Source organism: Excalfactoria chinensis, chromosome 2, assembly GCF_039878825.1.
Source record: "Excalfactoria chinensis isolate bCotChi1 chromosome 2, bCotChi1.hap2, whole genome shotgun sequence".
Classification (NCBI taxonomy): domain Eukaryota; kingdom Metazoa; phylum Chordata; class Aves; order Galliformes; family Phasianidae; genus Excalfactoria; species Excalfactoria chinensis.
In genome coordinates this window covers 81,452,902-81,466,267 of record NC_092826.1, presented here as the reverse complement: position 1 = coordinate 81,466,267, position 13,366 = coordinate 81,452,902, and the positions used below count along the sequence as shown (strand labels likewise).

The 13,366-nt window shown below is 38.2% G+C and overlaps 1 protein-coding gene across 1 annotated transcript in view; it reads left to right on the top strand.

Annotated features, from left to right (window-relative positions):
* Positions 1-5,966, top strand: part of LOC140247897 (uncharacterized) — a 118,058-nt gene extending 112,092 nt beyond the window's left edge. The window contains exons 13-14 of the mRNA XM_072328100.1: positions 4,921-5,059; positions 5,837-5,966. Coding sequence (XP_072184201.1) covers positions 4,921-5,059; positions 5,837-5,865 — 168 coding nt within the window. The 3' untranslated portion in view covers positions 5,866-5,966. The remainder of the gene's footprint in view (positions 1-4,920; positions 5,060-5,836) is intronic.
* The last annotated feature ends 7,400 nt before the right edge of the window (positions 5,967-13,366 follow it).

Genomic DNA, 13,366 nt, shown 5'->3' with positions numbered 1-13,366 from the left:
AGTGACTTTAACTCAGCAAAAAATCAGTTTCTTATTATAGACCTAGTAGAGCTCAGCATTGTAGAGAAACTTTTTGTATGGCATGATTTTATCTATCAAATAAATCTGCACAAACGTCAGGGATTCATCCAATTTAAACTTCCTGGATAAAAGAAGTCTGCTTTCCCTAATTACTTGAAAAGTACCTAGCAGTAATAGGATAAGACAGCGTAGGTGACTAGCCAATTACTTAGTTTAAGCTATTTACATCAATCCACATGCTATAAATTATGTCTAAACTCTCTTGTATTTCTGGAAAAGTGAATAAAATCATATAAGTTTATTTTGAATACAAGATCAGATATGGTATGCTGAGTGACACTTAAAAAGAATGAAACAGTAACCGTAGCTTATTTTCTGAAGCAATCTTGACACTAATGCTAAATTACAGCTTGGAAACATCTAGCATTTTTACCTTTATGAGAAAAGGCTTTTTACATATTTAACGTAATTCTAGGGAAAATATACTGGAATTATGTATAAAGATATGTACACTGTAACCAAAGGGCATTTATATTCCCCAGTAGAATACTTACAACAATTTTATTGCCATTTGGTGTCATTTTCTAACAGATATAAAATACAGCCAGTAAACAAACTAGACTTTAGATTTAAGCTGACAGCTGTTCCTTCAGAAGCAATATTCTGATATTTAATCTTAAGAATACTGAATATTTTACAATTGTTTGAGCAAACTATACTTTTAGCATGTGAAGGACTACGTGCTTTTATATACAGTTCTTGGATCTGATAATGACACTAAAAAACAACCTTAGAATAATCTACAGATTTGTCGCTCCCACATACTCCCTGGGCAAATCAACAAATTGCCTCATGTTTTATTCTTAATTCCACAAATTCTTTTTATATACGCAATGTTACTATGAATATTGAGGCCTATTTTTTTTCCTGTATGTGCATAAGCCATACAGTTGATTCCAATGGAGTTTATGCATGTATCAGAGTGCAGATTTTTCTGGCTCTAACTTCATTAAGGGAATAAATTGGCCTAGTTGACCGCAAAATCCCCACACACTGTTTTCTTAAGGAGTCTCACTGCAGCAGTCACTGAAGATTCATGGAGAAGAATGAGGATTGCTCCAGCTCAGTGACTGAACCTGATGTATTACCCACTGGTGTCACTGTCATTTGGCTTCATCATCTCAACAGACCCTGGTAGGAGGAGGAAAGATCTGGCTTTTCCATACTGTAAACTGGATAAACCAAGGTGGACTGTGAAGCATCTGTTTGTAGGGAGAGACTGGTCAAAGGGGATCCTTTGGTGGAAATTGCTTCACGTTTGTTGGTTTCAGCATCATCGTGCCAAGTCATTTGTAAAGACAGCCTATTCACAATGAGTTGGTTTCCTGGAGATCCCTGTGCGACTAGAAGTTAGTGGCAACGGTTTACCCCAGGCTGTGGAGCAAGAGTGATCCCACCTGTATAAGTGCATAATCTGTGCAAATGTTGCTGGGCTAGATGGGCTTTGCCATGTGCTGCCTGGCCAGCTCTCAGATCTACTCTTGTTCTCTTGAAAGCAATTAATATTTTGTACCCATGTTCAACAGGAGGATGATCACTACTGTTCTATATTAACATTCATAATCAAATTAGTACAGCCTATAAATTTAAAGCCCTTCAGTTGAGGATCATGACTGCAATCTTAGTTCCTCTTCAAATAAGAAGAAAGCCAGACTGTTTTATGTTATCTTTGCCAGTATTTATTTCTCCTTTACTGATGGAATTCAACTAAAGATAATCAATTATGACATAAAATAGTTGTTCAGGTGTCCCTTTTCATCCCAATGAAAAGATGAGAACAGTGAAAAAAGTTTCTATCCTTTTCTCTTAAATTGATCCAATACATCTTGCACATGACATGTCAGTTCTGTCCCAAAATGGACCCAGTCTGTTGTTCCATGTCTCTGTGCTGGCTAAGACAGCCTGTTATGATGGATGAAGAATAGGATGCACAAATTGCATTTCACCTGAGAAGTTACATCTGTAGATGTGCTGTTTTGGGTTGTTTACCCTTTCAAGTGTAAGACTGAGACATTTTCTCAGTGTTGGTCTTGATTTGTTTGCTTGATTTGTTTTAGTAAATTGAATTATAATCTTAAATGCAAACTGTTTAATGGTTTACCAGCCAAGAGGTTTACCAGTCAAGAGTATACTGCTACATATAGTATGTATGTATACATGTATATATATACCAGTATACTGGTTTACCAGTCAAGAGTATACTGCTTCATGCGGCTGTATGGAAATGCAGGAGACAGCACTTGGCCATTTCTCCCCTCTCTGGTTGTCTTCAAATCCCATGTTTGATCAGCTCCATACTGCAGAAACCCACATAGCCGTAGGGAACAAGATGTATTTCCACCAAGTCCAGTGTACCTGTGGCTGCAATTGTGGTCCAACAGAATGAGCAGGAGAGCTATGAGACAGGTCTACCACTGGCTCTCAGCAGGATGCACAGGCTTTTAAATCACCAGCAAATGACAGAACTACCTACACTGCAGTATCATAGCTTTGTTCTGGGTATGTATCTGCAATTTTAAATCATGCTGGCTTCTTTACCACTGGCAGAGATCACAGGATGAGCAGAAAGGGTTTCAATACCTACCTAACATATACACAGATATTTTATGGGCATGGATATTTACATTTGTGGGGCCTGGGGAGTTAGAGCTCTTTTACTCAAAAATTCATAGAAGAGATAGGAGCAACTCTGCCAAAACACATCCATTCTCTCTGAGCAAACACTCATGAGAAAAATGTTGTCATATCACTGCAATTATGTTACATAGAAAAAATTAGTGCTGATAATTAAAGGGTACATTCAAGGTTCTATTTTGTATTTAAATGTTTCCCTTCCCGTCCCAACACACTCTAACACATGGATTTCCTGTATTTTCAGTGATTTTCTGAATGGCTTTATTCTGTGAAGGTACAAATACTGATTACTACAAATGTCTTTCATATTCCTAAATGCTTGTAATGTTTCATGTGATTTTAAAATGTAGTTTTACCCGAATCAGCAGTAAAATATCTGAAGTCAAAGGATAATTGCCAAAACAGCATTAACTTATTTTACCTGAATAAAAAATAACCTTTGAAAAAGTACCTTGCAGCTACACAAATCGACAAAAGGCATCAATTATATTTTTGCTCACTTTATAATTACACAGCAGTGAGAGCATAGTGAACTTTCCTACACAGTTGATTAACCATAAGGTTACTGCTATTAAGCCATTTTCAGAAACAACAACTTGCACTGTAATTTAATAACAGAGCTCTGCACAACACCTGATCAAGTCTAAAAATCTGACATCGATACAAGCTTCAATTTAAAGTACACAAGTGAACGGCAGCACCTGTGTAGCAAAGGGTTCCTTAAAACTTTGGTCAGGAATGCAGGGTATAGGGATAATCACATTTGTAGGCAGCTTCCAACATCTGGGTAAGTAGGACAAAATCTCCAGGATGCTTTGATATTTTTTGTAGTGTTTTCTCATATTATTGCAATTGGAAAAATACTGCTGTTTCTGTTGTTTCACTGGTGATACGTGTCCCCTTTTTCCTTCTGTCTTTGTATTCTGCAGAAACATTTTGTGAAGCCCTGACAGCTATTGTATCTCTGTCTGACCTGTCCTAAAGTTCATTTATACTATGAGAGAAATACGCTAGAACAGTCTAAACCTGGAAAACCTCTTAATGGAATGAAATGATAGTAAAAATAAAGTGGGAGGTGCACTGGTTAAGTGATATCTTGCTAAGAAGACAGAGCAGCCTATAAGTAGTCCTATTGGTAGAGCAAGGGGAAATGATTTCATACTAAAAGAGAGGAGATTTAGATTGGCTATAAGGAATAAGTGTTTTACAGTAGGGGTAATGAGGCACTGGAACATTTTGCTCAGCTATTTGGAGTATGCCCCATCCCTGCAGACACTCGAGGTCAGGCTGGACAGGGTTCTGAGCACCCTGATGTAGCCGTAGGTGTCCCTGTTCATTGCAGGAAAGTTGGACTAGATGACCTTTAAAGGTCTCTTCCAACTCAAACTATTCTATCATTCTATGATTTATGAAATTTTCTTTACAATGGAGGAGGCACAAGATTGCTCCCAAGTTCAACCAGAATTTTTTTATTCTCACATTCATCTGAGCAAAACCTCTCTTCCACGGGCACTTCAGAAATAGAAGAGGAGCAGAGCCAGGGCACGCTTGTGCAAAATGCCACTCACATGACACAAACTGGGGGTCTGACATGGGACTTGGTAGCTGCAAGTCAGCTGAGCTGGAGCTGAGGCAGTGTCTTGGCTTTATAACCAACTTCCAGTTCTATAACACATCATCTCCTCCTCATGGCCACATTTGTTTTTTTTTTTTCTTTGAGGGTCTATTCTTCATTCATTAAAATCTTATCCATGTGTCAAGAGCATCATAAGAAGAAATTATTAAAAGCAGTGGGCGTAAAGATCCTCATTCTGCTGTTTTACTGAAGTGCTTAGAGTCTGAGAAAAATTAGGTGAATTCACATTTCACATGTGTTTAAATTGCTAATCTCATGGCTGTATCTGTATTAGTGAATACATTTGCAGTAACATTTACTTTATAATATTTTGGCAGAACTGTTATAAAAATTGTTATAAGGCCTAGGAGTGGAACTGAACCATGAAAGCTAAATTGTAAGCTGCTGTAAAGCTGAGTTATTAGTATGACAGAATAAAATTTCACACACACAGGAGCTTCTAAGCTGCGATATTTTGAGAGCAAGAAGAGAGAGGTGGGGAAGTGTGATCAAAGTCATCTCTGTTCGTTCTGATACTTCACTGAATGCTGCCATGTTAATATGTTGGCTTTGTCTGTTCTCTTTTTAAGGCATTTGGTGATATTCCTGGAGTAAGTCTTCTGGGTAATGAAGTGAGCACAGCCCAGGAGCATGTAAGCAAAACGGACAGTGTGCTGCATACATCTTCACGCATTGAGCTGAGGGAGAGGAAAAAGAGTACAGCTAAAGGTATTATTCTCAATTTCTGTACCTAGCTGAAAAATAGTGCTGATACCTAAACAAAAAAACTATGGGATATATAGGAGGCAGGCCTTTGGAAAATGTTTCTCTTGGAAATATTAGAGTGCACTTGGTTAGGAGGAAGTCTCACAGCAGCATTTTCCACTGGGCCTTCCTCCTTGTGTGGTATCATAGGTCTGTCACGATAGTCCTGGAGGCCTGAGGAGCTGCCTTTCCTTATCCAAACCCAATAGTGCTTTCCTCTCTGAACCTTGGTACAACAGTAATGCAATCCGGAGCAATCTGTCTGATCCTTTCCAGAGTCTAAACAGGTTTGTGTAAACTGGAGATTGCCCACGTATGTCAAATTGTCAAATGAAGTTGCTACTGATAAAAGTGTTAGTTTACGGGGAACTGCGGAACACACTCAGCATCCCTAGACATTACTGTTTATGCAAGATATACCTTTCCTCTCATTTCTTTTGCATGGTCTCAGTGATGCCATGGATAGTACTGAGTCCTACCAGTGCAAGCTTTCTAATGCTCTCTCAGGAGCAAAGTTTGGCTGAAAACATAGCTACTTTTAAATCTATGCTATTCTTGTCAGCTGACAGAGAAACCTTGAAAAGTTCAGATAAGGCACAGTTTTTCAAAGTAAAGTGGGTAAATTTACTTTGTGGAGTCTTGTATATGCATCACTTTTGTTGGAGTAATTATGACCCATGTATTTAGATCATACCTTTCTCCACAATCTTTATTTTTATTTATTTATTTTGTAATCTTCAGGAAATCCCGTTACTTCTGACAAGAGATAATTCCTGGAAGACTGTGTAGTCCACTGAATTGTTTACGACATCATTTACATCCACGGTACAATTAATGTCTGACAGGATTTACAGTTCTGATGTCCATACCTCTCTGCATACAGCATTATCCTGCAAATGCATGGTTCGTTGCCCTTCTGTGGCTTCAACAAACATTTCAGTGTGAGGAGCTCACTGAAGCATATCATGGATCTGATATATAATTATTACATGTGAGTTTTTTCCTTCCAAATACTGGAATTTCTCAGGTTTCCTTGTACCTGCCTGCCCTTCTAGATTTGGGGAAAATATTGCTGATTTATCATTCATTTCATGAATCAAATGGCCAGTGTTTTCAGTAATCGTTCAAAGCACAACAAGTAATTGCAAGGATGCAGAGATGCCCAGAAGAGGAACAATGATGGCTTCATGCCATGAAAACTCACCAGTTCAGAAGCCAAGTCCCAGCAGGCTGCAAAATGTACATGATCCCAAAGATCAGCTTGCTAGGGTGGTAATGTTGGACAGTCCTCCTTCTTTGAGAGCTATAGCATGTGAATACAACCTGGAGACTATCCTTATGCTTTCTCACTTGTACTAAAGTGTTGCTCATTAGTTTGAACCAGTTAGTGCCTAGTCTATTTGGCTTCATACAAATGCATAAGAAATGAAGTCCATGCCCCAAAGGCAAGGATCTGTAAGACAGCAGAAGGAGAAGGTGGGAAGGTGAACAGAAGTAAGAAAAGTGAAATCCTTCTTCCAAGGTCATGAATGTCAGCAGCAAATGCAGAAATAGAGGGCTGGCTGCCAGTGCCCTGACTCTTGGTCTTCTCTGTGCTAGAATCTTGTTGTTTTTTTTTCTTGGAAATGCAGACAAAAAAGGGAAGTGTTTCATTTTCCTGCAGTTTTGAATCATTCACATACAACACTTTTTCAATTAACAGAATATCAGTGACAAATATGCTTTTCTGATGTGCCTTTTTCAGGCTGGTAAGTTATAACTTTTTACAGATGCAATTGCCTCTATAAGATCTTTCCTGATGCTCTGAACACTGTTGATTAATTTTTGTATGTAAACCTATGATTTATCTCCCCCCAAATTATCATTAAATTACACTACACTGCAACCCGTAAATTTAAATGTCAATCCCGAAAGCAGTTTGTTTCTGTTTTTTTTTTCTTCTTCTAATTGATTTGTGTATGTGTTTGTACATGTAACATCAGGACACGAATGGTGTTCAAAATCTGCTGAAGCAGTGATGTAATTTTGGTGATTTCTTTTGCATCAGATATCACTTGGATAGCTACTCTCTGTCATTGCAGGAATAAAATTGTCTTCTTAATTTTTGCTTTGCCTTTTGACATCTTAAACTGTCCTATATAATTCAGAAACAAAAGCTAACTGAAGAGAAACTGTCCAATCCCAGAATTTTTCTGTGGAATCCTTCTACCAGAGTGGAGTTAGACTGTTCACCAATTGCCCCAGCATCTGATGAGTGACACAGACAATCTGGCAGAGGTCACTAAGATTGCTTGTGTACATGGCTGTTCTGTGCTATGAGCTGACCTCCTTCTTTACGACCTCCTGCTGCTTATGCGAAATGGTACTAAGATAAACTACTGTAGGCAGCACTGTACTTTTCTCATCTTCTTGGCCTCAGTTTTGTATTTGAATGTGACTGAACATAATAATAAAAATCCCTTTGGGCAGTAGTATATACTAAGTTGCCTACACTGAATTAAGATATTAAGATATTCCAGTTTGGATTTGTAAGATTTTTACTCTGTTATAGGTATTATGCCAGTATATCTCAACAGTAGGAGTCAAATGGCTGGGGCCAGGCTCTTCTTGTTTGTTCCCAATGGCAGAATAAGGGGCACTGGGCACAAAATGGAACAAAGGAAGTTCCACAAGAACATGAGAAATATTTTCTTCACTGCAAGGGATCAGACTCTGCAGCTACAGCCTCATGTAGGGAACCTTCATTAGCTGGGGGTTGGACTGCATGGTCTCTCTTTCAGCCCCTGCAGTTCTGTAATTCTTGATTCTGGTTTAGTCTGGTAGTAGGACTGACTCTACCTGTGGAGGCATATTATGACACCTTCAGTTCCAATAGTACTGTTTATTTTTTTAACAAATGTGGATCTGGACCCAAGTTTCTATTCAGCCTGAAGGACTTGGTCCACTGTTGTTATCACCTCAGCTATGTTGCCATGTTTCCACTGAATTTCATCCGATCAGGAATGTATAATTTTGCAACAGTACCTATTCTCGAAATATAAATTTAAAGCAGGCTTAAATATTAGGTATTTTTTTTCCCCCTCTCTGAAAATGTAGCATTTTACCTATTAATTCTGATTACTCACGTTCAATGTGTTCCCATGGTTGTTGGTCAGTATATATTTGGTGATATTTGGCTTTGAAATTGTTTTCTAAAGTGCTCTTACCAGCAGCATCATTCATAATGCTCATTTATAGTTGGATAGTAATTACCTGCCTATGCAGTGTTCCTTTACAACAATTTTCTCCCGTGTAGCTATATATATGTAGTCATTACTGAAAAGTGTAAATAAAGAATCCTTTTAGTGGTGTAGTTTCCCTAGGTACCTACTGTGCTCTTATTATCTAAAACATACTCCCCATCTGTAGTTCTGTTCTATTAAAGGATAAAGACATAAGTATGAATTAAAAATTAAAATGCTTGTTGTAGATTGGAGAGCAAGGTCTATTAGAATATATCTGGCGCTACGCTCACAGTGCAATAGATAGATTACACTAAGCACCAGTTAAGCAAGAGGATGAAAAATGAGTGATTTTCATCATTCAGTTAAATATAGTGCTAAGTGGTATGTGCTAGCATTAAAAGCAAATTACTTAGCACTTCACCAATCACAGCATGAGAGCATTCCATTGGAAGCAGTATTTCCAGTGATGCTCAGTCCTCAGTTTTATTAAATAAATCAGCTGTTAATGCTTAAGGAAGCAGTCGAAGATGTATTGCTATGATAATGAAAAGATTGGAAATGTAAAAATAAAGAGAAACAGTACCTCATTTTAATTATACGCCCTATGGAAACCTGCCTCTCTCTTAACAACAAAAGCCCAAAGTGCTTGTAGATATGTAATATGTAATATTTACCTCTCCTCTACCTTGTTCAGATCTTTCTTTCTTACTAATGAATATGGCCTTTCATTTTTTTCTTTTTTCCTTCTTTTTTTCTCTATAATGACATCTTTTTTTCTCATAAATCTGCCACCATGTCACTGAACACTTTGATGAGCTTCTCTGATCCCCTCTTATATCTCCTTGATAGGATATTATTAACCAAGAATCTAGAGATGAGGAGCCTGATCTTCACAGGTACATTATGGCCGCTCAGTTAAAGAAAGACGACAGAGATCTGAGAATTACTCCATCAGAGGTGCTGGCATGGAGAGCGACCTTTATATCATACAGCATTATTATTTCCTCTACAGCTACGGACATTAGGAGATACTTGGTAGCTTTGGGGAATTGTCTCTTGCAAAGCATCTGCTGCCAGAATGTGTAGAAGCTGTGAACAATCACAAACATTTCTAAGCTTCAGACCACCCCTAATCCCTAAACTGCTTCCAATCTGATGGACTCACCTGGTAGGAGACACACAGCAAAGGTCCTGGGGACAACACAAACAGGAGTTGAGCCAGGGTCTGACCCACAGCTCTTCAAAAGTCATTGCTAAAAGGACAGTTTGGTCAAGAGAAGAAGGATAATGAAGGATATGGGACAATCAGCTTAAACTATTTTTTCTTTACTTTCTTATTGTTTACCTATTTTTAATACAAAAGTTAGCTGGAGACGTGTTGAGTTTTATTCAGGCCCTACATTTCTGGAGTTGTAAGGTCTAGTCAAAAGTATCTTTTCCATTTGTGCATAACATTAAAATCAGTGAAGCCCTATAGAGCAGGTTTTTTTCCACTAGCAGTATAGAAGAAAGATGTTGGACCTGGAAGAAATATTTTTCATGTTTCAAAATGTTTCTGTGTGAACAAAGATCAATATTTTACAACATACGTTCTAAAGTAAGGCACTTACAGAATACTTCCTTCTATTGGTGTAGCAGATTTTCATAGTCATTCATCTGTTTTCTTTTACTTAGATACACACTCAGAATTTTGTCTTCCTCGTTTTACAAGATATTTATTCAAAGTGCCTTTTAATGCTCAGACCTTAAAACAACATGAATTCTTCTTGGAACCAATATAATGTTTCCTTCTAAAAATATTTAAGTATATAATATTTAACCTAGGTTTCAAAATACAGAATTTCTCTCTTCATTTTCTTGGCTAACATGTACAAGTACTGATGCATCTTTTCTAGGTATGCCAATCCTGTCATATACCCTAATATGAAATAATGACACCAGGTTGACTTAACTAAACATAATAGGTCATATTTCTATGACATTCTTTACAGAAGGTACATGCATGGATCTTGCAACTTGTTAACGGTGAAGTTCCTCATCTGTACTAAGACATACATTTATAATAGCTTTGTACTCCAAAAGTGCAGAGACCTTCTGCTATAGAATAATAAAAGTAAAAATAATAATAATTTTAAAAAGCCTCTAAACAGCATTGTTTCATACTCATTTTGGAATTCTGCCATGCAATGAAGGAAATAATAACACTGTATTTGGAGCAATAAGCAGTTATCTTTGCATCTAAAGCCAGTGTGTGAATGCGTGTGCTTGTGTATAGAATAAAAGCAAGACATTTCAGTGGCAAGGCTATGTATTCCACACATTATCTTTGGTTGGTCTGTTGTCTATGCTACATATTTACTTCCCATTATTATTATTTTTTTCATTAAAAGCCGGCATTTGAAAGCTTTTGTGTTTTTCCAGAAACACTCATATTACCTGTGAATATATAAGAGAGTTTGGAGTATACAGTTTGAAGCTGTACTTAAAAGCAGAGGGCCAGTCTGTGCTCCTCTGACAGCATAGGGAATTTACAGACAGTGTTAAAAGAGCACAATGTGGTCTAAAAAGAAAATAATGAGATCAGATTAAGAGCTATTGCATGCAGGTTTCTGATTTTCATCCTTCCTCTTCTGCCCTTGCTGTGGACACAAGCTCTGAGCACAGCTGTGCCACCTGAAGTGATCGTCTGCAGCTGCTTTCTCATGTGGGAGCTGCTCCCGTGAGAGCTCTCCCTCACCCGTTTCAGGATGAGCAAATGCCTTGCATTACAGACATCCAGGCTTCACAGGGCTATTTTAACTGAGACACCTGCGAGAATATTTACATGAATGGCTCCACCTGCAGATCTGAGTGCACTAATTTTTGAGAGAAGGGTGGTGAGCACTGGTGAGGTTGATGATGTTATTCCTTCATCCAGCACAGCTGCAGCTGAAATGGATTTCTGCTTTGTGTGTGTCTCTGTGTTGTATATGTTTATTTAGAAGTCTTGTGTTTCTTATTCAACTGCAAATGTTGTGAGCATTAAGGAAGATCTTTGAGGTGGGAGTTCTCACAGACAGTTAAGTGACTGGGATTTTACATGGATTTTAATGCTCGTTTCAGACTGAGATGGAAAAAGCAATGCAAAGGAAAGCAGGAGCAGGAGACTACACCTACATTAGCAGTAGTACAGTACAGTAGGAACAGATCCACAGTGGAAAATAGCTGGTGCTGCAGGTCTGGCATCCATACCACACACTGTGGTGGTTTACTTCAGATTATTTTCATCTGGTTCTTTGGACTTAGTATCCATTATGTGATGGTGTAAAGTAGGTTTATTCCTAGAATAAACATTCAGAAATAAATTTGAATGGTCTTCCAGCCTTATTTCATCTAAGCAAGGCAGTGAATATATGCCAAGATTGCCACAGTATGAACAAAGCTCAGGTAATAGAAGTAACAAGAAGATGCCACAAAAGCTTATCTAAGTCACTGAAGTGGAAACCTCTAAAGCTACCCAGGTCACATGGGTAGGAAAGACACAAAATGTCCATCTAATTGATCAAAGCTGATGTCTGTCCACTATGGAAATGCTCATGGCACTGTAGTGACTTACAGTCCCAGCCCTACCGTGGTTACCAGCAAAGTCATTAAGTAGCTCAGTGTTTTGAAACTCATAAATAGTCCCACATGATTATTAGCTTTCACTCTAATATCACTGGTGGTATGTATCCTCTTTCAGCTTTGTCAGGATAAATGGGGAACTTAATGGGCACTACTATAAAAGGCAAATGTTATTGGCTGTGACTCTGGCTTCCTCTAGCATGTTTGCTGGCTACTTTTTTGTAGCTGGCACTGCTCATCTGCTATAGATGGTGAGTCCTATTCACTCTGCAGGCTGCAGTCCTTTGCTGCTCCCTTAGCTGGAGCTTATGCAGTCCTAGCTGTGATATTCCCGGGTGAGATGAAACAAAAACATTCTGGGAACGATATTGGTTCAAGTGAAGGACCTGACCTGATGACTTCTAAAGGTTTCTGATGAATGGGACCTGAATGGCATCATACACAGTCAGAGTCAGGGCTACAGTGATTCTACTGGCTTTACAATGTTCCTGAAAGGGAGTGATTTGTCTGGGTAATTAGGTCAGGATCATAATAGTTTGGCTTTCTTTTATCCTTGTTATATAGATCACTCTTATTCTCTTATTTGTTTTTTTTTCTTCTGAGCTCGGGCTCAGTACAATTTCAAAATTGACATGGTCCTTATCAGAAGTTAGTAATTGGATGGTACAAGCTATTTGTTTGATAAAGCTGAACTGTTCATTTTTGGTTTCTAAAAGCTAATAGGCATTGTTCCTTCTTTGACATTTGATTTTAATGGCTGTAATGTTGCTCCTGTCTCAACAGCTATATGTCTGGGTGTTTTTCTTGACTCCCTGCTTTCTCTGCAGGAGACTAACTCTTTAACTCTTCAGCTTCTGGTATCGGAGGTGGTATCCTCCTTGCTCCAAGTGCTGCAGTATTCTATGGAGTTTTCACAGGCAAAGTGCTGGGTTTCAGTGGTGAATTAAAGCTGAAGCAGGGGTTTAGTTTTTCCCTATGTGTGCTTAGCTTTAGTTAGTTCAGAAATAATGTAATCATAAAAAATACCTTTGCTGTAGTTCTGCTTCAGTGTGATCCTATGAAAGTTGCTGAGGTGGGGAAAAGCTTTACTAAAAAAAAAAGGAGTACTAAAAAACTCCTCTGACCATTTTGTTTGCCATTGATAGAGTTCTTTGAGGTACCACTTTTTTTTTTTTTTTTCCTATAAGACTGGCTTACTGCAGTTCCTTTTCCTTTAGCCTTCGAGCAAAATCAATTCATGAACTATGCAACACTGCTTTAAGGCTCTTTTTATGAGGCAAGCCTAATCTACATATGGCATTGTCCTCACTTTACAGTCTTTTAATTGGCTACAAGCAGCTTACCATATTGATTGAAAAATTCTTCTTGTTACATTTAGAGCTATAGCTAATTATGATCTTTCTCCTCTCCTTGTCTCCTTGATTTGTAGTTCAAGCCCCCTTCT